General features: G+C 42.1%; 1 protein-coding gene across 2 annotated transcripts in view; it reads right to left on the bottom strand.

Annotated features, from left to right (window-relative positions):
* Positions 1 to 568: 568 nt before the first annotated feature.
* Positions 569 to 25456, bottom strand: part of pdlim2 (PDZ and LIM domain 2 (mystique)) — a 30752-nt gene continuing 5864 nt past the window's right edge. For both annotated transcript variants that reach the window (XM_034542655.1, XM_034542656.1), the window contains exons 2-10: positions 24347 to 24471; positions 22401 to 22552; positions 19910 to 19979; positions 19294 to 19445; positions 17850 to 17913; positions 7061 to 7179; positions 2876 to 3021; positions 2191 to 2302; positions 569 to 1622 (exon numbers count right to left, since the gene is read on the bottom strand). In XM_034542655.1, the coding sequence (XP_034398546.1) occupies positions 1430 to 1622; positions 2191 to 2302; positions 2876 to 3021; positions 7061 to 7179; positions 17850 to 17913; positions 19294 to 19445; positions 19910 to 19979; positions 22401 to 22552; positions 24347 to 24439 (1101 nt within the window). In that variant the 5' untranslated portion in view covers positions 24440 to 24471 and the 3' untranslated portion in view covers positions 569 to 1429. The remainder of the gene's footprint in view (positions 1623 to 2190; positions 2303 to 2875; positions 3022 to 7060; positions 7180 to 17849; positions 17914 to 19293; positions 19446 to 19909; positions 19980 to 22400; positions 22553 to 24346; positions 24472 to 25456) is intronic.

Genomic DNA, 25456 nt, shown 5'->3' with positions numbered 1-25456 from the left:
GTAGGTGAAACGTAGCGCTAGGGCTGCTTAAATTAATATTTGTAGGGGGCACTATTGAGCCATATTGCCATTCTGAAGCATTAAAATCGTATCAGTTCACTACATCTTTGACTTTAAATGTGTGTGCTAAGTTAAGTTACATTTCAAACATGTAACAGTGGCTTATTCGATCACGGCGAATGATCAAACTTCGCCGATGCTCCAACTCGCCGCCCTTAAACGAATCCATACGATCTTTACTTTGAAGCATTATCGAGGTTTTAAGTCTATTCTGACACATTTTGAGAGTGATCCGATTAATCTGTGAGGAGAAGGGTCCGGAGATCATTTATGTATTTAGTTACACCTGTATTTTACTGCTAAGCGACAACAAAAGGTCGGCTGTGACAAAAGGCCTATTCAACTAAAAAGACCGTTAAATGAGTCAAATATTTGCAAAAATTGTAGGAAGTCAATAAAAATACGTAAAGACAGGGAAGACATCACTAAAAAGTAAAGTGCCAGTAAGGATCTAGGAAGACATGTACACTTAGGATTCCAACAGTCATAACCACTGAAGAAGCTTTAGGTTGTGCGATTTTATTAAGTGCCACAAGTAATGCGAACATTATAGTTTATCTCCGAATACTGCTGTAACTGGACAGGTGGAGTATCAATTATTTTCACACTAAATGTCCTGTGCATACATTATGAATTTTAAATGGTTATAGAATACAGTTCAATCACAAAAAACATCAAAAATATTTGTATATATTCAATTCATCTTAAGTCCCCTCATAAGCAACAAAACAAGTCAGAAAATAAGTATTTTTCTATTAAATTCTGCTTAAAAAAGAAATAGAAAAACTCAAGGGCTTTTGGCCTGACTCTAGCGCAAAATTCACAAACTCCATTGCATCTGTAATAACTAGGACCCCACACACACACACACACATAAACCACCACACTTCTGCATGTGAAAGCATGCATCCATACACACAGCACCTTTTGTGTGCAGTACATTTTGCAAATGGTATGCAGTGTAGGTGAGATTTTGGTCCCTTTGTCAGCAGGCAATTCAAAGGATTATCCAGATCCTCAGGTCTAAAGCGTTGGTGTTATGTAAATCTGGCCTTAGCACAATGGGATGTGGCTTGAGTCCATGGCAGCTGTGCAGCATTCGAGCTAAGAATAATCTAAAGAGACCGCGGAGGACGGGTCGTATGAAAAACAAAGCCCCAATGCTCATAAGAAAGGCAAGAAAGTTAATCATAATATTGCAAAGTATGGTTAAATGTGATTTTTTTTAAAAAAACATCCTCTGCCATTTCGTAGACTAGTGTCCATCTCCACGCCCCATCCCAAGGTCTATAATCGAGTTACAAGGTGTGGATCTTCAGAAGGACAAGCAGCACTCTATGTCCAGAGCGAGGCAGGTGTGGAATGGCACTCATTGGCGCGGGGACACGGTGGCTTGAGGGGAACCTCCTAGGCCTTGGTACCTCTGTTTGGCATGCTTCTCACAGTACATCAGATCTCCGACGCAAAAGTGACCTCGCATCTTGAGGTTAAGACTGCAATCTGTGCAAGTGTAGCACTCTGAATGGCGGAAGCGGTCGTCTGCAATGCGCACGGCCAGTGTGCTGTGAAGAGGCGAAACACAGGACTATCAGACAACAGGGCGAAATGATTTGCCTCAATCCCAATGCAAATGGAGAGATTTGCAAAAGTTAGCAACAATATAAATCATGGTTTAATTTGTGACAAGGTGACAAGATTACATCTTTGGCATGTTTGTGTTCCAATTACACTCAAATGTGGCGATACAATTTTTACAATGCAGTTTAACCTTCTCAGATAACATCTGTATCATGACAATACATTTAAAATCAAAACATTTGATCTGCTTTAGAAATAACTATTTTGTGCTTTACTTAGATTTAAAGCTTGGTAATAAACTACATTATAAACACTCAAGCATTAATAAAATATGACCTGAAGACTTGTTTCAGTACATTAAATAATTAGATTTAATAGTCATAACTGGTTGTGACCCAAGAACCCCACCCCCCCAGGAAAATACAATCATACTCTCACACCATTTAATAATCACACCCTACTCTGTGGAACATACTTTACTGCAGGGCAACTTATTTTAATAGCTCACACATCTATGTTACTCCAGTGAACATGCAACTACAGGGAACTTACACAATGCTGGTGCCACATTTCTCGCAGGTGTGGTTTTTCTTTGCTCCTCCCACTGATGTGCTTTCTTTGGGGACGTTGGGCGAAAGTTTCCCTGGGAACTGCAGCGCTGCCTCTGGAGTCAACGACACACACAGAGCCGCTAAGAGGGAAGCTGGGACAGGCCTTCATCTCGGTTCAGCACATCAATCATAATGCGTCTCTGTCAGTGCAGCTTGTTTGCGTTTCCCACTCGTCATCACAAGCTCATCACCCATGGGACACGCTCCATGAAATGGGTTTCCACACATTGGCCATTAACGCGTCATGAAAGAATGTTAGTGCTATGTGGATGCATTTGTCCCACCATTTATCAAAAGCAGAGGGGTGGGAAAAGGACAACGGATGAATTCCATGATATGGTATCCACAATCTGAACTGCACACTGGAGAGCTTTTCTCTCTTACTGCACAAGTAGTGGCCATATGGCAACAATGCAATTTTAACATTCATGTACTCGTTATATTGAGTAGGGGCGTACTGAACATCATTTAACTTTTAAAATCACATATTTTGCAGGATAAAAACAGATTTTAAATTCACAGTATATGGATGATAACATTTGTGCAAATGTTGAGTATTGCATGCTAAATAGACAGCAAGGTTTTTTATTTGTGCACATTTGTTTGTAATTTCAAGTGCTTCTAACCTTTCTCGTCAGCCTCCAAGACCTCTTGCAGCATTTTAAAGGTGTTGGACTGACGAGGCGCCGTGCGGGACTCCTTATTCTCCTGAATCATCTTGTACACCTCCGAGTCCCTGTCGAACTTCTGCATGGCAAAGTCAGAGCTCGAACTGATGTAGAAGGAAGACATATAAACAAAATCACAGGCTGCCGTTGTCACGTTCACGAAAGTCATGCCGTGACATCTTGGTGACGTGTTCAGCAGAAAATGTACATTTATGAAATACTTGAGTCTGGTTTCACTGAATCCAGAGGAAATGAAGCAAGAGGCAGCAGCTGGCTTTGAGACGTTGACCTCCGCGCATCAAGTAGATTGCACACCACAGGCAAGAGGCCAAACAGTGTCCAATCGCACATCATTTCCCCAAACGGGACCCCATCGTATCCCCTTACAAGAGGCACCGTTCCCTATATAGACTGTGCAACATCTTTGCAATATGAGAGCAGTTAAATATTTTCAGCAACCGTCAGTGTGTAAATTAATTAGGACGTCCTACTGGATGCCCAACACAAAGCATGATGGACAATAATGGACTTTAGCCTTGTACCTTGAACTGATAGTCTACTAAACGACCTCTTGCCAATGCACAGGAGGGACAGGCGGAAAGAGGAAGCGTTCACCTACCACCAGTAAATACTGACAATTCATTAAATAACAGTGGCTCTCTTTACAAGCAAATTATTAATCCCTGGTCTGGTGGAAAAGTATTTATTTTTCACAGCTTCAATCACTGCTGAAGAAATGCATACATTAAAATCCAGACTGCAAGTAGAAAATAAAATGCAAAGTATGTTCTCATGTCAGTGTGTTTGTCTGGAGGGAGCTGGTGAGCGTTTGCTGTCAGTAGGAACCGGTTGGCCTGGTATTCTAGCCGAGCCAGGTGTGGCTTGATGCCTTCCACCTGTAGCCGACGGGCCCTCCTGTTGTCACATACAACCCATCTACCCAAATATTTACTTTAACCGACAACTGTGCTGTGAAGAATCTGCTCAGAGACAATGACCTAAACTTCCATCATGGAAACTGTTATTGTGACTTAATATGGAAACCTTTTGGCATCCATGCACTAAGAGTTATAATGTTGTAAAACGACAAAATCAAGAAGCTTGACAGTGGCAAGTTGTGTTGAGTCTCTACTCTTGTTCACTGGATCTGAAATAAAGTACATCGTATAAGCTTTATGTCGGGCGAACAGGGTAGGAATAGTGGTCACATCACATTTGGTTTTAAAGCCTTTGAAGTCAATGATATTTATGAACTGCGGACATCAGCAAATACTTGGTATGTTCTCTAGTGATACTCTGCCAGATTTGTGCTGCAGCAATTTTCACATCTTGCTTGTTTTAGGCTTTTAACTTCAATCTGTCAAGCACATGCGGGCAGCTGTAGCTCATGGGGAGAGTGGTCGTCTTGAGACCACAAGGTACCCGGTTCGATCCCCCGGCTCGATCCCCCGGCTCGATCCCCCGGCTCGATCCCCCGGCTCGATCCCCCGGCTCGATCCCCCGGCTCGATCCCCCGGCTCGATCCCCGCTCTACCCATAGTTTGCATGTTGAAGTGTCCTTGAGCAAAACACTGAACCCCCCAGGCGCTGCTGCTCCTAAGGATGGGTTCAATGCAGAGAACACATTTCATATATGTATGCAACTACATGTAATATGACAATATTTATAGGGTTTTCAGTTGTTTTTTCACCCCAATTGGATTAAGGTCAGATGACAAACTTGGCTTAATTTACAATTTTGAACTGTAAAAAATAAACTCCCTGGATGCTTTGGTTTTATGTTTAGGATCCCTGTCCTGTTGCATTGTCCCATCACATTGGGGGCTATGCATGGAAATGGATGCCTGAAGTCAGAACTTTGACCTCATAGTGAAAGGTTGTATTTTAATCATCTTACATGTTCATAGTGGTTCATAAGCTTCATGCTTGGCTGTGTACGTGTATTGTTCCGGACGGAATTTCAACTTCCGTATTGCCGCTAAATGGACAAAGCTGAAACGGGAGATGGCAAACAGACAAATGCATGACCGAGGCAAACTCTCAGACCCTGTCCTCTGAATCACGAAACATGGTTCAAATTGAAAACAGACCTCTAGCACACCGTCCAAGTTCTGCACATGCTCAGCAGCTTCACCCTAAGCACCCATTTCTATTTTTGCCTTGCTCACCATCCCTTCTCAAACCAAATGGGAGAAAAAAAAAATGAGGGTGAGGGACAGAATTGTGCAGTACAATGTTTTAACATCCACACAATGTAGATGAATGTGTTGCTGGTTTCCATGCACAGAGCTGCAATGATAAAGATCTAGTCGTAGCACATGAGCGTAGCCAAAACATAAGATCACAACCACAACCAAATTCCAACCACATTTCTCCAACCGTGCAGTACAACTAAACCAGTTGGTACATCCTGACAAAAGAAATCCAAATGACAAACTCAAAATGACAAGACTCACCTCAAACAGAACGAGAGAGGGAACAAAGAAAGATGGCTCAACTATTCTTTGCAGTAACTGTCCCTGTATTGTAATGCTGTAAAAACTCGGAACAGACAAACGGAGAAAAAAACAATATTAGATGCCGAACACACACCTCTAGCTTCACCGGACGAGACAGAAAAACAAGAATCTTAACTGAAAGGTGTGCCTCTAGAGTTAAACTCATTGGACATGCGACATGAAGGGGTGGGTATATGGGTGTCACTGAGTCTGTGATTGGCTGTGGAGGAGCTGGGAGAGGCTTGGTGTCCGAGGTGGGGGCTCAGACTGGGGGCCAATCAGGGGAGAAGTAAAAATCAGACTTTTTTGGGAATATGGGGTGTTTGGATTATGACTGCAGTTGCTGACACGTCATATCACTAGCCGTGGTTATCCAGGGAGGAACTGGGGCCAAAGTCAACCATCCTTCACTGTGAAAACACAGGCACCAGCAGGAGGAGTGGACAGAGGATTGTGTGCGAGACTAAAAGATTTTTATTTCTGCTGAGAAAAAAAAAACTTTGGTGAGTGATTCCAAAAAAGGGGGCAACACCTGCCCGCTATGAACTGTCAAATTACAGCTGCATGACCTCAGAGGGGGCGAAGCAGGAAAAGGAAAACTGTAGTGCAGGCGGGGGACACAATCTAGCGTTTCTCAAAGGCTGAAAGTTAATTTGTTGTTGTCGACTTAGAGTGCAGCTGCAAGCCGCTCGAAGCACCAATGGTCAGCTGCAACACAGCAGTGAATTCAAAAGCTGACGAACAGTTGTGCACTAAATGAATGCGTTGTGTTGACCGACGTATCAATCCATTTGCTCTCTTTCAACTGATTTTCCACACAGACCTTTTGAAAAGAAAAAGTACAAATATGCAAAGGAATGTTTCCAGAAGAGATTTGCGACCAGCAGAATTGCAAAAACGGGTAAAACGGCAATATCATAGCCAGTGAAATAACCCCATGTAATCCAGCTATAATATTCCTACAATGAAACATACTTTTGTTAGCCTTAAGGTGACCATTTTATATTGAAACAATGAGAGAGCGGTCGACTCAACCATACTGGAGGGTTAAGTAGATACCATTGTGTTGTTCGAAGAGATTACACACTTCCATATAGCAATTTAGAAGTAAATACAGACTCAAACATTAACTAAATGCATTTTCTTTAAGAAAAGGTAGTTATTACGAGCTTATAATGAAAGCTTCTTATATTTCTTACTTTGTGTATGAAATGACTATTGATTGATTTGTAGGCTTGAATCTGTGAGTGTAACTAACCCCTTCTGGCCTACAGATGGCACTGCATGTCTGCCTGAACAATAGACACTTCAATAGGACACCATCATGGTCCTGTAAATATGTGGAAGCTTAGACTGTGCTTTACACTGAAGAGTGACTGGTTTTATGGGCTAAACTAGAGAAACATATTGGTAGTTCTGCACATTTTGTATTCTGTGGAATGTAAAAACATTGTTTGTATTCAAGCATGTAATTAAAGTACAGCATCTTTTTTCCACTAGTTACAGTACAAGCAATTACTGAATTGGAATAGCTCGTTCATGATTCATTGCAACAAAAGATTAAGTTTAAAGATTAGAGGTGTGTATCCATAGCAGACTGCGGTGTTTGTCATGTTTTATTGGTGTAAAACCGAGTTGCCTTTACCTGCGACGAGGGGACATGGGTACGTCCCGATCAACGGGGCTATGGGGCGAGTAGCGTCCTGGTGGGGTCGGGGTTCTGCTGGACACTGAATTATTCCTGTAGTCTGAAGGGGAGAACTCCTGTGGAGGAAGAGGAAAGCGTCAACAAAAGAAAGAGACAGAGTGAGCATGAAAGTCAAAGCTGAAATCAAGTTTGTAGTTCCAAGTTGAGGAATCTATTGAGAAAAGTTTAAGTGCTTGGACTATGATGCAATGTTACTGTAAAAAAGTTACAATAAGAGCTACAGTATGATCTGTAGAGAAGCAGGCATTCAGCAGCAGTATTTTTGAATCGCTGCTACTCCAAGCAGCGTATTGGCACTGAACAGATGTAGCATCCTCATTTCAGTAAGCTCTAAATCTGAGGGGAACACACTGTATGACAAGTGTGAATAATTGTGACACTATTGCGAAGGATATACTCCGTCAGGATCAAAACAAGAGATTTATAAGTAGACTAAAATCAGCTCCAGATGAATAAACGCAGCATACAGAATAGCACAGATCCATTTTACTTCTTAGTCATCGATGATTTGACTGAAACCTGGAGAAGTGCTTTCAGTGGAGCATAAACAATAGACTTGTTTAGTGTGTGATTGTTTGTGTTGCCCTGTGCGCTCAAAGTTTCTATTGCACGAGTCACGCCCAACATTCCTCTATCATTCCTGATCAGTCTCAACAGTCACAGCAACCCACATCATCATTTTGTGTTTTTCTTGATTTATATCAGAGCTGTACTTCAGCCCCTCAGCTGATAGATGGTGTGGCAACAAATGTTTGGCACTGACTTCAATGTTGGTCTGATGGGAAAGAAAGAGCCAGCATGTACTTCAATGTTTCCAGATGTTGTACAAATCTCACAATTATTCATGGTAATTATAAACACTGTCCATTGCTACGGAATGAGACATTCCACACGGCCAGAACCTCTTTATGCGAAACTAAACGTACAGTAATGTACAAACAATAGTGTAATTCAGGAAGGAAAGTCTTAAGTTATTAAGTGAGTGTTTGGCTTTTGACAGAAGAGGGCGCTGCACACCTACTGTACACAAGCTCATACACTAAGGTCTCAGCATAGTGCCAATGACATTTTTTATTGGAGCTGTTAGCAGAAACCAAAGACGGGATACACAGTTACAACACTGAAGGCAAAGGTTGAATTATTCAACTTTAATTACGTCATAAGAGTGCAGGAGTGAGCAACTAGTGAAAGTGACCTTGGGCACATGTTTAAACTAAACACTCGGCACACCTGGACCATTTCTGAACAGCACATAACTCAACACCGACAGTTTTACTGTGAGGAATTTCAACAAACTAATTGTTTTTAACCACAACACTGTCTGGCATCTAACCATGTCCACCTGCAATACTGACCACTTACTGATCACAGAAAGCATACTCACGCATTGCTAACATTCTCAATCGAACAAAATTATTTGAAACTAAGTAACTCCAAACATGTTCACAACTCCCAGTTTGGTTGGAAACAAAGCTATGAATTTATTTTAGAGCCGTGCCGTCCAGGAAAGCATTTAGTTTGAATCAAACAGCCCACAGACAGCTCAGGGAGTACAGCTTCCAGTTTTTCTCCATCAACTGTCACCAGCTGGCATCGGTGTTACAGGCTCCATCCAAGGGAGAAGCGTCTCCACCCATGTCTTTCAACTACTACATGACAGACTCAAGTTTGAGGTGATGCTGGAGCTCCATGCAGACAGTGGCACTGATGGAGTCAAATATTTGTGTTTCCAATGCAAGCACCCGCTTCCAATTCAGAAACTCTTTGAACAATGTCTCTGTTCTCAATTGAATCCAATTGTCCTCCTTTCTTTGCTTAGTGAGTGGGCAGATTAGTGGTCCATGCCAGGAAGCCTTTACCAGAAATAATCATTGGGACGTCTCCTTGCAATTCCTCTCAGGATAACCATAAGATCACATATTCATAAGATCACATATTCTTTAACATCAGAGTTCAATAATAGAGACATCCATGTCCTCTCCTGCTGTGAACCAATCTCACACAAACACACGATAGACATGCATGCTTTCGTTATTATTTCAGGAAGACCTAGTAAAGCCACATAGTATGTGCCGATGAATCCACACGCAAACCAAGCCTTTGTTATACAAGTATCTGGCTACTGAATGTAGATCATCAAGCTCACCAACAGCAGAAGAATTAGATAAAATCACAACTCTGATGAATGAGCTGTGAATGAGCTTGCCCTTAGTACGTTTTTTCTTTTTTTTAAAGAAAAAGGGGGGGGGAGGGGGGGGGGTTTACCAGAGCAGTTCCTCAATCACCATCATCCCCTCGACAGTCTCCTATGCCAGCCTTTTATAGCAGTAACATGTCATGCCGGTAATGGCCTTAAACAGGGCTCCCCAAAACATCTTTGTTCTAAAATCATCACTGCTCCATTATAAACCATCACACAGCAGATCTTAGAGCTACAATGCAGAACACACTTGGTCAACTGTACCACGTCATCTGCATAACCGAACTTAAGGAGTAGCACACAGTCGGGCTGAGGAAAGACTATTATTTTGTCTTGGTTGGGGCATGTTTCAGAGATGGAAGAGACCACTAGGAAAACATTTTTTTTTTTAAAAAGCCAATTCTTCCCGTTTCCTCCGGCTGGCAAGAGGTATGCTGTGCTGGTCTTGAGCTGCATAGACAATAACATATCTAACCTAAAAGTCTGCCACTTTAAGTTTTGCACTTTTGTGAGAACATTTGTGTGAATTCATGCATGTTGACATTCACACATCACTGTTACAGGCTCAATCAGCTTCTTAATACGAGCAATGGGATATATTATACACACTTTTTCCACTGTGGATGGGGTTCAGTTGGAAAAGGGTGATGTCACCTGCAATTTTAGTGCACCAATTAGGATTTTGCAACATTTGAAAAAAAAAAACTGATGCCAGTACTTGTTTGCCAATGTTGCCAGGCCACTGTTAAACAAACCCACACAGTCCTGGTGAAGAGTTGTTTTGTGTTGACCTCATAATAAATACCAATGGATTTTCTTTTCCAAACTTTAACTTTGGTTATTGCTTATTTTAGTGAGAAACGCTTCAAATGTAATACCAAGTTTTCAGAGGCTTTAATGTTGACATCTAACTTTCTGCAGAGTGTGTACAGCAAGACATCTGCAGCAAAGCTGGCAGACAAGTTGTGGAAGGTCGTGTTGAAAGCTGCAGTTTATTTAATTTTCCATCTATCCATTTTGTATAACTGCTTTATTCCTGGAAGGGGCACAGGGGCTGGAACCTATCCCATCATGCATTGGAAGAGAAACAGGGTATGCCATGGATGTATAAAGAGAACTAGATGCAGTGTTTATTCCTATGAAAGTTGCCCAGTGGCCCATGAAGTCCAAATGGCTCATTCACCTGAACAGAGGGAAGAGAATAACTCTGGATTTAACCATTAGTGCATTTGTACAACTTTTAAGAACCAATGATCTAAATAAAACAATAGTTTGCGTTGTTTTTTTTTAATCAGTGATTTAATAATACAAAACTATTAGGGATACCGGCATTAAAATGTGTTTCTAAAACCAATTTCTTTTAAATGTTCTGTTACTCTAAAACACATTTGTGGATGACTGAGCATAAATATCATGATACGATTTAAGTAAACGATTGATAAAGTGTGACTGGCTTATGGTCAGGAAAATGGCAGGTAAACTGTCAAAAGTACAAGACAATCCCTCTATCACAGTAACAAGCCTGTGGCTCATTGGCCACTTCAAGACACAAACAAAACAAACAGGAAATGGTAAAGAGAAGTGCGGGCAGCTGTTTCATATCAAGGCCCATGGACAGTGCCAGTGGAGGAGCCTTCAGACTGGCTCCAAGCAAGTCACTCAGCATAATCGTCATTACCACCCTGCAGCTTCAATTACAGGGCATTGGCCAGCAGCACACAGGGCTGATGCCTTGGGGCGCTTTTATTTTGGGAAGCTTGATGCTGCCGTAACAAAGTGGCATAACTGCTCATTCACCGTCTCCACCACAGACATGACTGCTGCACTGCAATGAGGCGGGGGACAGCAGACATGCTGGGCTGAGTAATCAGAGTGGTGTACTTGTGTTTCCTATCCAGCAGTGTGCATTGGTGGAGGTCCTGAGCAAAGACCTGAGGCTGACTGCAACCTACTCGTTATCCACTGTCACTGATGGACCCTGCCTTGTAATTATGTATGTCTGATGGTGCATCACTGTCCATGTTCTGTAACAAATAAAAACATGATTGTTTTATATCAAAAATCATGTCATTAACATTCTTCAGCTTTTTTTATTGCCTCACATCCCACTGCAGCTGCTTTACGTAAGACCTCACACTAATAATGATATGACAACAAGACAAGTGGACTTAGCACAGCTCCTATAGAGGCTGCTTCAAGCTATTTTACATGCGTGTTCAAGTCCAACATTTAATATACGTAGGATGTATATAGAGGATCTAGTTTTCCAACCTTCAGGCATGCTTAGTTTACCTTTTATTTCAAAAATAGGGACGTAATACACAGTACCCAGTCCATACAGCACATGGAGTAAGCTTTAGAAGTCGAGCTCAATGCTCTATAATGCTTCATACATATACATTATTGGCCCTGGCTTACGCTGCAGCATTCAATAACATGGAATAAAATGACAGATCTGTGATGCCAGTGCTAATACCTCCCCCTCTCTTAATTTGTTCGCCATGGCCACACACACCATCCGACCGCTCCAGATACAAACCATATGTACAAGATTAGAGGCCAAGTAAGCAGCAGAGAGATGAAGACAACAGGATGACTGAGTATACAGTAATTCACTGTGAAAACACACATTGAAGAGTTTACAAGTGGAAGTTAGAGGAAATATTTGGAAAAAAACAATCAGGTCAAAGTCTTTCTAAACTGTAATGCCCATGATTCCTGCAGGTGAGTACATGATAAATATGAACCCGATTGTGTATGTGTGAATTTTAATGGCATAGAATTCTGAGAGAAGCCAAAGCCGTCTCATGTGATCATAGTGTAGGTGGTCTGAGGGAGGCGCTCTCACATTCACACACACAGCCACCAAAAGCCAAAGACATTATGAGGAATAGTCTGAGCATTTATTTATCCACAAACAGTGCTACAAGCAACACATGTTTCATCCCTATTAAATTCTCCACAAGGCTCCAACCGGAGCAGCATATCAAGCTCATTAGACATCTGCAGTTCATTAGGGTTGAACTGAATCCGCTGTATTTTGTGGTAATTTTAATTTATAGTCACCAGGATGCGTCTTCTTCGTTTAAATTCAGCTTCTTTTGAATGTATTAACAGGTCATCGGTGAAAATCCCTCCATAAAAAGTGATTGGGCTCTAATGGTTAATGAGCCTGACAGCATCACAACTGCAGTACTTAGACAGAAATCACCTGGTACTGTACGTCTCACTCTGGTTTCAGAAGTACAGTAATTATACTGTGCAATAGTGCTGTGACTTATAATGCAATATGATACTAATATACTCGTATTTCCACAGGAATTTCTGTGAATGGCAAAACCATAAATCTAAAATGTCAGCAAGACATGCATTTATTGAGTCTGAGTGGAGTAGCTTAACTATGATTTATGACCAACAAATGAGGCATTAGAAACCATTACCCTAAAATGTAGGTGTTGTCCTGTATATAACAAAGGGGATATACAGTATGCTGACATGTCTGTTTTTGCTGGCATAAACACACTAAAGGGCAGTTATACATATCGTTTCCATGACAACTTTTGGAATGTTGACACTGTTCAACCACCTTCATAAACAGCACCAACTAGTAAAAAAGGCCCATCTCTCCTGGCCAACATTTCCCCATAAAACTTGCAGGGCTTAGTGTCTCCATGAGTGCACCCGGGGGCCTGAAAAGCTCAGGGAATCAAAAGTGCCCCAGTTTGCTTTTCCACTCCAGGGGAAAGAAAAACCAAGACGAACTGATCAATCAGTGGGGTTGAGGAGAGGCATGCCGCCTGTGCAGTGGCCACAATGGACCCCAAGCTTAACGCTACGAGTCCATGTGAAAAGGCCTCACACTGTCCAGTCACAGAGCTCACTGTGCAGAGAGGAGGAAGAAAACATCGCTCGACTGTGACCACGGCCAGCACCGCTCCCCTGACACTGGCTTGGCTTGGCACAGCATCGGTCTGCCAAACCAAACAGCCCAACTCATGTCAGACCTGAAATAGTACATCATTCCAAGCAATCATTGTCAAGGAGGCGATATGCGCGTCTGTATTTAGGGATGGAGGAGAAGCCACTAAACAGGTGAGCTGCATTTATCTCCAGTCTCAAGTCCTGAAGATAAAGACTTTCTAATAAATTAAATCCTTAACCAACGTGCGTTATAAAGTTTAACATTTTGACTCAATTTAAAAACATTAACTTAGTTATATTCCTACATGCCAAGTCTCCATTTCTGCTCCAAAGGGATGACCGCAGCTTTGTACTCCAGTCCACCACAACCTCCAGAATAGAGCAGGACAAAGCCAGCTGCTGGCATGCAAGCTGCAAGGAGAATAGTGGACAGAGTATTGTAGGGGATGGAGGATGTGTGGAAGGATACTTACCCTGCTCTCTGGATAAAGAGATTGGTGACAAATGTCACACAGCCAAGGCCACTGCACCCAATTTAGCATAAAGAGGACCGGTTCGGTCTGCACGGGTGTCACCCTACAGGAGCTGGCCATCCTACACTAGGAGTGATATTTATAAAGAAACCACCCTATGCCAGCACAGGATCAGGCAGCCCACTAAGGCAACCCTCAGGAACCTCAAAGTGCAGCAATGGCAAACCCAGACGTGGAGCCTGGTCCTAATGGCCCAGTGATGGGTCATGTCTCATGAAAAGCAGTCTGGTTTTGGCTCCGCTCATCGCAACAGAGATCCCGTTGTGGTCATTCCTTGATGATATAAACAGATGCTCTGAATCATGACGGTGGCCAGCCAGTTCAGATACAATCTCAAGCCAGCATGCAGGAATCTAGGATGCCCTTGCTCCTTTTGTAATCGAGTAGGTGTTAAGGTCCATGAGCACGGCCAGTCACATCATGGCATGACAATACAGAAATACAAGTTACAACTAATGTGTATCAATGCAATGCACTCTTATTCCTACAGGGGTTTCAAACATACATGTATCGCAATGCATTTTATATCTCAGCCATTTTCTTTGCATTGGTCTTTCCTCTTAAAGTGGAGTAAGCTGGACACTTAAGCAGGATGAATGCTTCCTGCAACAAGGACCCACACCTTTTGATTAAAGGTCACTTTCCTTATTCAACCAACTACCCTTTAGAGCTCTTTAACAATATGTACTGTATACATTTCCTGAAAAACATTCAGTCTAGTGGCCAATTGTCTCTTGTCATTATGGGAAACGTTAAGGTCAATACAGACATTGTTATTAAAATTAAAAAACGTTAATGACAATTACAAACATTGGCTGCACTAACTACAAAGAAGAATCTACATTTTTCCACAGACACTCCACATGCATGGTAATATGAAATATGCAGAAAATGCCAACATTCTTCAATGAAGCGCATTCAAGCCAAGTGCTTTTGTATATGAGAGACATGAAGTGCAGTAATCATTTTTAAACATGCAACTCAAATCTAATCAGCAACACACAGCACACGTGTGACAATAAGTAGACACTTTGGACTCCATGATGAGGCACAAAGTACGCTGCTGTGTTTGAGCAGAATGTTATGGCTTAAGTACGGTTTGGGAAGGTAATCAGGTTTCCTGGGGTCCATCCCGCTCAACCCCGAGCCCCGTCTCTCTCAGCTCCCCATCACACAACGACAGGCCTTGTGACGCGAGGGAAAGAGCAGCACCAGTTTACCACAGCTTCTGCCATCACAGCCACTATTGTACACAGGCTTTTTCTCAGGATATCCAACACCCTGGAAAATAAAGGATCCTGTTGCGCATCCCACTCTCCTCACCCGGGGAGCCAAAACAAGGGTGGAAAGGCCTTTTAGGAGCTTTTCTGAGTGGCTGATCACCTGATACAGCAGCACTCTACACCTCTCAGGCAGGACAGAGGCCCTTGTCATGGAGGCTCCAGATCTAAGCGCTCACTGGGCTGCTGTGTTCCTGCCAGCCCAAGCAGCATAACGCACCATGTACTCATGGCAGGCCTCGTCCTGGCCATTTCCCCAAGCTCTGAAAGAACTCCACTCACTAATCACAGCACTGCGGTGGGAGGTTCGTCACCACTTTAAAACCAGGGTAGACATCCCTTGGAGGATGGGGTCAGCCAAAACCCAAAAATCTCATCCACTCGGCTGGATGATGGTAAACACTGAGGCTGTCAGGCATAGATGGCAGAGCAAGCAATCCAAGGCAGCTTTAAGACCAAAAGTAGGAAAGGGTGAACAAAGCAGTGATTAAACATCTCAAATTATTTTCAAAACATGTAGTTTGATATTAATTCAACCATACTGAAGGAACATTTAAAGATGAGGCCAAGTTGATATTGAAGAAGAGGGAGATAGAAGGAATGCAACGTCTCCCAGAGGATATGGATTCCAACGTCAGGAAAATGAGACAAAATTGTGAAGAATGGGAGCACAGGCGACTCCATAAATACCACAAACATGCGATGTCTTCCCCAACGGACAGCTGCCTTTCTTAAAGGACTCACAGATGGAGCCCTCAGCCACAACACAGCTCATAATGTCTTTTTTTGTCAGCCAATACAAATAGACCAATATTATACAACTGTTACAGTAAAGCAATTTTACTTCCGAGTGCAAGGACTTTATCATCTTCAGTCTACCGTCTGCCTTTGGGTGTCAGCTTTCATGTCCGTTGAATCTGCTTGAACATATAAGTTTAAGCAGATTCGTCAGAGAGCCAATTCATGTCCGCACACAGACATCCTGCAAACCCTCCCTGCCCTAAAACAACTTGGAAGGAGACATGTCTTGTGGCTTTGCAGTCACATCAAATTAGTTATTAGGACCGACTCTGCTGGGCTTTCCTAAAGACTGTGTTGTCGGGACCAAATTGCAAGTGTTTTAGTTTGATAAAGAAAACAAGTAATGACGGCATTCGCAAAAGGGCAACTTGAACCGCAATTAAAGCCTAGCTAGACTGGTTCATCTTTCTCCAAATGTGAAAGATCAAAACCACTCAGAGGGTGGACACCACTGTGAGCAACATGTGCACCTGAATCCCATTTAACATGTAAACATAAGGAACACCAAACATTTTAAAACAAACCTTCTCAGCAAACGGCCTCTTACAAGGAACGATTAAATGTTTTTAAGTTCAAACCTCTGCATATTTATCCAACTTTATGTAACGTCCAGTGGTCCAAATTCCTTGTGCCATTCCAAAGGTCTTGTCATGTTTTTTCCTGCTCGGTCATCTCGCACGTTCTAGCAGTGGGAGCCATGCTTTAGAGCGAGCATGTAGGCATAGCTGAAATAGCTCATGAGGAACTTTCCCACAACATTTTCTCTCTTTAACTTATTGAAGTATTTCCAGACGCAGAGTTCTCTTCTTGGCTTTGTTGTTAGAACGGTAAACAAGCACAGCTGAGTTGTGTTGCAGTCTCATGATAACCCCAAGTCTGTATTTTACCACTTTTCATATTTTACTGCTTGTGATCCATTTAGACAACTAAAGGTCTAGGCCATTGTTTTGAGAGAAAGTATTATTATTTTTCGCTGAATGAAACTGCTCCAGATGGTTGTTTGTCTTAATGTCAGATCATTTCAAAGACTGACCTTTGTAGTTTATACACTCCCCGCTATAAAAATGTCAAACCTTCTGTGTCTGGCCTTTACCGTTAAGTCCACACATACAGTACACTTGAGCTCACAAATCTTTTGTTGGGCATCTTCTCTGGCACCAGAGAGTAACAATTCAAGAGGAAAGTCTAAGAATTCAGACATGTTGTTCTTGCAGTGGAAAGAAATACAGATCTACAGACGGGAGAACAGCCTTCCGCTGTACTGACAAAGGGAGCTGCAGCCTAAAACTGCAGCTACAGATGGATGGAGGATTTAAGGGATATTTAACATTCATCTAAAATGTGAAAGCATTTGTTCAGTATACTGTACTCTCCCAAGATTCAAAATCCTTATGATGCCAAGTAAATCCTCATGTAAAATTACTGGGGATCCACTTGGAATAATTTGACGTAGCCAATTTTCAGCTTTTAATCTTTGTTTTGTGAAATACCACCACAAGAGAGATGTACTAGCAATATATCAGATTTGCATGAAACACATTTGCAGACTGAAAAGAGAGAGCAGTTGAAGATTTGTTAGATTAGAACGCAATCTATAAACTATTAAAGATTTACAATAACAAATATGATTTGTTAAACTATAAAACCTTATGTAAAAACACATTTTAAAAAAAAGATAATTAAAATGAATTTGAAGACCTTTCACAGAAGCCTGGCAGAGTGCTACAAACCCCGCTTTGACCATCACCGACTTAAGTCTGAAGTAACATAATAATATATTTCTACAGTAGTGTTGGTAGTAAGAAAGGAACACAACAAACCTCTCCTGATTCTGGTTAGACACCATCATTTCACACTCTAAGAACTACTCGTTTTCTTTAGCGGGGTGGAAGGTTAATGACTAAACAAGCTAAGCTGAACACTTCAAAAGCAGCACTTTCAAAAGGAATGAATAGAGAATTAGTCTAAGGTTTAAGGAAACAGAAACCAACCTGTGACAGCGGTCTGGACAGCCTATGGCTCTTCTCCTCTGGAGACCATGGACGCAGCTGGACACTGTAACAGAGATAACCGTACATGTGTGTGATTTTGGGGTAGGCAATATATATTACATGAGACAAATCCCTCTGGGATTGTTTCAAATTGTTAATGTGGTACTGAATTTATCCCTTTATCCCCCTGAACCCCACAACCTGCCAGTAGGATTAAAAAGGGATGTTTTCCTTCTTTAAATCCATAGCCAGAAACTGTAATAACAGAAATCATTCTGTTTTTACAAATGTCCAACAGTAAGACAACTAATCAGGTATGGATGTGTAGGGCTATCGTGGACAATTTTGCAAAATCAATAAGCAGGACAGACAATGTTGGATTCATTTTTACTTATATTCAAATGATTTATGTAATGTACAATCCATGGGGGATCTGTACACTTTATTTTGAAGGAAAGAAAGCACAATTCCAAAAATGACTGCTGTATTGAAATTGATTGATTTACTGCATACATTTACTCATTATATTGTTCTGTCATCTTAATAATATATAATGGAACATTGATTTATAAACACTTGGACATCATGTAGTCTGGGCAGGAAGCTTCATCAATCCAGACGAGGAAGGATATCTAAGTTTTAACTGACCTACTAAAGTTGTCCAGGATGAACTCCAATGGTCATGCAGCGAGAGCACACACACACACACACACCAACACCCAGAGACAGAGAGACAGACAGACAGAGAGAGAAAGAGAGAGAGAGAGAAAGAGACAGAGAGACGCGGTGAACGTTCCACATTCTGCCTTTTGTTAAAGTGAATGTAAACGGTGGAATGTGATATCCTGTGCATATCCTTTGTTACTACAGTACAATCCCATGGTTCCACTTTGTCTGTTATGCCCAAACCTATTGACTCTGGGCCTGTTGTGGAGTCAAGAGAGCACTTGTTGCAACCCTTTGACCACATACAAGCCTATTGAAGTGGTGAATGGATAAGTTTATGAAAAGACTCACCTGTCCATCTGAAATGTTAAACTTAATACACCCAAGGACTTCATCTTAGACCCTGTTCATGCTGAAAGGCTGACTGTCTAAACTGTAATTTATAAGTAACCAGATCACAAGCGAGTCTCCAGACAGTAGAATCCTTTGCTTTTGTTACAACATTGGTAAGCACGGTAACACTGCAAGAGTGGACAAGCTGGCTGAAGGTTCAGTATCTGTCCAACAACAGCACTAACGAATTTCCTTGTATGTAAAGTCTAAACTTTGTGGTCCAGAGTGGATTCTTCATGAAAGGAGAGGGGCGTTATCTGCCTCAGAAACATGATAGTCATTGAATATGCATTTCAGTCATTAGTTGGACTAATCAGAAATGCTTCCATCTGCATGCTTGAACACTGCAAAGCTGACTTCCACTACAGCAGGTTGAGTAAGTTACCCCTTGTTAGTGGTCGGTGTCAGCCTCTCCCTCTTCCCATTTGGTGTAGAAAAAGGATCTGAAGAATAAGGTCCAGGGGACAGCGATGCAGGGCTGGAAATGGTGTACTCTTTGTAGTTCTGATTCTCATCTCTACTCACAATCACTGCCTCCTACAAAACATCACAGGAATGCTATTACAGTATCAGTTGAAAGTACCTTGATCTTTACTAATGCATTTTTGACAAAGAAGTAGTAAACGGCCTAAGTGAGACGCATAATAGAAAGCTCTACAGACTTTGTACTCAGTATCACCATGCATTATAGCGTTGGGATTCATTATGATCTCAATCCAACACAGGAACAAGTACTAAATCCCCACAACTTCTTATATTGCTTCCATCTTGAGGACAGTGAATGAAGCAGATGGGTAATAAACAGTTGCGTGACACATGCATTAGTAGAAATCAAACAGCATTCCCTGTGTAGTCAAAACAAGACATTACTCTACATAAACAGGCCCGAGCAAGGCCGGAGAAAAGACAAGATATGGAGAATGCTGCTCTGAACATCAACTTGCCATATGATGTTCAGTAATCAAGACAAACTGTAGACAGATTGAAGCTGTAACTCTGACCTGGAAGCGTCCGGTGAGCTGCTCAGGGGTGCTGATGCCGTTGGTCTGTCCAGGACTAGGAGGTTCAGGTCTTGAAGACAGAAAACCAGAGATCAAATCACTGTCAACACTGATAATATCCGACTACAAAGATTCTGTCCATGTCTATGTAGCATGTGGGATAAAGTCTGATCTCATTGCTGCTGAGCTAAAAAAAAAAAAAGAAAAAGACAATCAACTCGGGCAGTAAGGAAGTTTGTGTTAAGTGAGGCATTTAAAACTGGTTTAAGGACATTCTGGACAAGCTGATGCACATAAAAGTATGAAATAGTCAAGAACTGGCAAGAAAAGTAACGACTAAATGAAGACTTTTTCTGAAAAATGGTCAGAAGTCTGAACAAATATTTGACATCCTTTTTGCTAATGTACTTGCATGCATCCATCAGTATGTCCCCATGAATCTTAGAGATTACTGCAGGAGATGAGTACTGCGGACTCCATCCCCTTTTTAAAATAGTATTCCGATGGATCTCATCTTTTCAACTAGTCACTTTTGCTTTACTTTCTTAAATAGAACACATATTCTGTAAGCAACTCTATCACTGAATTTGGAGGGGAAAATATGGCTATAAGTGCCAATTCAAACAGTGCCCCCCTGGCTGCACGGCCAAAGGCTGACTGGCTTTCGGTTGAGCCCGGGGTAATGAAGCACACAGGAAGGCCTGGATGCCTGTGGTAAATCACCCAGAAACACACCTCTCGTGGCCTGGGCTCCACATACCGAGTAGAAGAGATGAGAAGAAGACGCAAATTGATACAGCAGCCATAAGACAAGTCTTAGGAAGAAAGGCTTGAAAAACTAATTGTTTTAAGTTCTGTGATGAGATCAGTGTCTGGTCTACTCTGTTCATACATCTAACACAGAACAAATTATTTATTTCTGGTGAAAATGATAACTTACTTTATATCACAGAGATGCCAAACAGACATAAATCAGCACGTGAAACCCTTTGCGGATACTAGCTGTGAACAGCTGTCATCAAGAGGAACTGCAGTTAAATTGCCTAAGACAGATTCAAACATGTGCATTGTAAGACTTCCTCTCAATTATGAGAACGGAAATAATAAAAAAGGTAATATTGACCAGAATTCAACAGGATTCATAGCCACAAAAAGCAAACGTACTTTGCGTCAAGCTGTGGTAAGTATTTGGGACGAGGTAAGCCACTACGTTACAGGGTGTCGTTGGACATTTTAATACTTGCACTCGTATGAGTTAATGTTGCCAAAGCAATACCTACATTTGTTTGTGACAGTTTCTGATTTTTAAATAAGTAAACAAAATTGAACTGAACAGCACTTTAAGAGTAAGTTTTGTGATTTGTTGGTGATCAAATGAGATAATGATGCTAGCTGCAGGGTGCACACACACACATACATAGCAGCAATACTTGCATGCACAACACAGCTTCTTAGTAACAAAGCAGAACCAGTATAGCTGTGTGGTAAAACTACACCCACAAGGTGTAGATGGCCAACTCTATTGGAGAGCAACAGGATCACAGAGAGACAACTGCTCCGGTCAACATGACATCATCAGCCAGGGCATCAATGAAGTCCAAACAAGTAGCCGCAAACAAAGCCAGACTAAAGCACTTTTGGGGTCAATGACAAGACAGTGATGCTGTAGGTGCTTTGTTATGTAAAAATAACCCAAGTTAGCAAAATCTGGGATGAACATGTCGTTGGATGCGTCGACAATAAACCAGTGCCTCTGTATACAGCAGATAATCTGCTTGACCAGTGGCGTTAAGACAGGAGCCTGTGAGGTACTTAACCGCCTTGATGCTGAGAACCGCTGACAGTTAACAGAGTGGGATTAAAGACATGGCAGGACTACACAGTGGCATTGTCCTGGGCAGGCAATAAGTAATGGTGTTGTTTCTGGCTTGGTGGGAGACATGAGGTCAGCGGGGAAAAATTCACTCACATAGACATGGGACATCCAAGGAGGAAGTATGTGAAAGCACACGTGCGTGAGTGTGTGTGGGTGGGTACATGTTTGTGTATGCAGAGAGAAAGACAGTTTTTTTGGCACAGCAGTTACAATAAATGAGAATTTAGGGAGGACCTATAATGAAAATGCCAGCCAACAGCAGTCCTGACTCAAAGGAAAACCTTTTAAGTAGCCAACTCTCCATCATCCAAACAAGATCTTGGCAAATCTCAAAACAGGTTTTATTACGAGGGAAGGGGAAACAGTGGCTCTTGCACATGCTGGCATTTCCCCTGATTACAATCACTAGTTTGTTTGTACAGTGCCCGCTTGATGTTAAAAACAATGTAAATAAAGATGGAAGCTGAGGCAACTGTGGTCTTAGCACAACACAGAAAATTAGGGATATTCGTAAGGGGAATGATGCTGCAGAAGGTTGCATGGGACTGTATGCAATTTATGTCTGTAATTCAACATGCACAAACCAGCAGGAAAGTTTGTTGCATTTCAGCTTACCTCTCCACTGCAAGCTGCAGCTGAGTCTTTGAGTTCTTGATCTTGTTCTGGGCCTCCACGTTCAGCATGTCTGCTGTGTTTTCCCCATTGATCTCCAATATAATGTCACCAGGTTGCAGATCAGCCTGCTGTGCCTTGCTGCCCCCGTTGACCTTTTGAACAGAAGAACAAGCTCCAGTTAGGTCCTACTGGCCTCAGGTCCTGCTCTGAACATTACCCTTTATGGATGCCATCCATCTGGCGAGTACAGACAGATTTGTATATTTGGGCTGTGTGGACAATTTTTCAGTGAATGACATTCAGCAATAACAAAAGAGTAGATGATAAAAGGTGTTGATGAATTGCCTCACATGTTTTTAATGAACCAATAATGCAACTCTCTGCAACTCATAACCGTCACAGCGTATACAATGCGACGCCACAGCGTTTCACACACATGGATCGAGGCAGTGCCGGTCAACAGCGGACAGATTCATGACACCCTCGGGGAGAAGGTATTAGTGTGACACTACTTGATGGTTTGACTGGGCCTGACCTTTGCAGTCAGCCTCATCGCATGTCAAAGCCAATGCAACACCACCCCATCAGACGGAATTCCACACTAATGGGCTGAAACATAACATCCTCGCCACTGCTTTCAGATTGGTTCCTCTGTCCCCAGCACACACCCCCAAACATGCAGGCTTACTAAAACAAAATGGCAAAAAGAGGAGGCTAATGCTGCTAAATGCTATACTTCAGTGCAATGACATTTGCCACAAACAGTGCTCGCCTCACAAATAAAAACAGGGGCAATAAAACAAAGAATGCAAAAAAAAACAAATAAGAGCCAATCACAGAGGATGAAAGACCCAGTCTTACATCTCGAGGAAAATATGGATGCAAATAGAGTGCCAGTCAACTTTTTTGTCAGCTTAGCCAAGCAAGAAGGCAGAGGGGCAATGTCTGTGGGCCCACTCGAGAGGCAATTAAGCGTTGCTGTGGTGACCCACAGTAGTGCGTGCCTTTTATGATCGGGACACGCCTGGTTTCACAAACTCAGAGCAGCTGGGGGTTCTTTTCTAGGGACGGTGCCCAAGTGAAACGGAGGCAAGCTATCTTTCAGGCCAACAGGAATAAAAGAGGGCATCCATGTGGTCTCCGTGCCAAGTGCAAACCACTTGAGATGGCCAACTCTGTGGTTGCTTAACTGCTGGGGGGGGCTACGGAGTGATAAGCCGATTCTCAAACCAATTTCAGTGATAAAGTTTCTCTCTAAGCAGGAATCCCCAGAAATCGTTTGATATTTGAGACAAGCAAACATGCTGGTGTCGTTTACACGTTTGCAGTAACACAATCTGATTTATGATCTAGTTTTTTTTCTCATGAATAAGTCAAGGTCTGTGTGAAGCACTGGTACCCTGCCACGATTCAGCAATAATTGATCTTTTATGGTATGAGGAGCTACTGGGGAAGTCTCACTGGTAAAAACAGGCTGAGGTGGCGTCAGACCAGAATGGGCAGAACTGGGTGTCTCTGGCATGCAGAAGGTTCCCTGATGGTGTTTACTGTGTCGTCTGTTTACACTTCTATTCCATCTCGCCCTTTTTTTAACAGTGAATGGGAATTTACTGATGCACGTGGTTATGTACGAGAGCTAGCAAAGAAACACAAACCCACTCTCAGACTGCACTTTGGGATCAGGAACCCATCTCCACCCACCTCAACTTCCACTGTAATCAGTGGTTTCCTTCTTATGTAATCTACTTCCATTCTATTCTAACGGGTTCAGTAGTCAAGGAAATAGGTACGAAGCAGCCCGCGGACACAAACAAAGACAAGAAAAGAGACGCAGTTAGGAGGAAGTTGACTTTGCATGACATAGCAGGCTGCGTTTTGACAAAAACAGAGGATATGATTTGATAGGTGTGACGAGGTTCAGCAACAGGGCGGCTTTTGACAAGTACCTTTGATACAGTTATGGCCTTCTTGAAGTCCCTTCCTCCAAATATTCTGAAGCCCCATGGTGAAGGACCGATAATGTTCACCGTCAGCGCCATTGAGTGATCAGGTCAGCACACTTGTCAAAACCCTGAAAAAAAAAGGAGGGACACAGTGAGAATAAGAGGGTGTGTAACATGTGGGACATAAATATGTGCATGTCAACATGCATTTCTGCTAGCCAGACTTATTAGATCAACAGGTGAAGACGGTGAACATTTGCATGCTGCCTTTCATCTCCAGCAACAGTTCACGTTCACAGGCCCAAGTCCCCTTGAAATGGATTGTACAATCACATTAAAAAAAGAATTGGAAGAATATGAAACCAAAGACACATGACTAACATTGCTTGAGTGCCAGAAATGCCAAAGAGGTTCATCAAATCTAAATGCTCTTTCATAAAACGTGCAAACAAAAAAGTCGTGCAAGCGCACAAGGAGCTGCACGTTTTGTAGCGTTTCACTGTGTCCAATGTATACAGTGGTGTCATATGATACCACAACATATAGTATGGTAGCCTTTTAAGACTTGTTTGTTTTTGGACAGACAGACAGACATACGTAGCTCTTTAAATTACTGGTGAGGATTGAGCTTTCAAAATATTAAATTATCAAAATAATAATTGTGATGACAGTGTGTTGCGTGCTACAGTCTGCGGCATATACATGTCCATGATCTGCAACAGTTCATCCATGTAAACTTTCAACAATAATTTACACGAGTAAATAAATGCTGAATGCTAAAAGCAAGGCTCTCTCTAGGATCATTGGCTATCAAGCTTCATGTTGCTTGATCAACTGCTCAAAACACCTGCATGTGTTGGAGCATTCCTTCCAAACAGCTGCTCTGTCTCAACTCTCCTCCTCCATAGTGTGACATGAATACAATGACAGCAAGATACTGAACGGGCCAAAACATGACACGAATGTTGGCAATAAATAAATTCTCAATAAACCCATAACAGTTAATTATCTGCCGCTGGTTTCAATCCCAGTTACCAAAACTCAGTTAAGATTTACAATATCTTCTACAATATTAATGGGCCCAAACAGGAGCAGAATGCACTTTGAGATATT

Source organism: Cyclopterus lumpus, chromosome 9 (assembly GCF_009769545.1).
Source record: "Cyclopterus lumpus isolate fCycLum1 chromosome 9, fCycLum1.pri, whole genome shotgun sequence".
Taxonomy (NCBI): Eukaryota; Metazoa; Chordata; class Actinopteri; order Perciformes; family Cyclopteridae; genus Cyclopterus; species Cyclopterus lumpus.
This window is presented reverse-complemented; position numbering and strand designations above follow the sequence as displayed.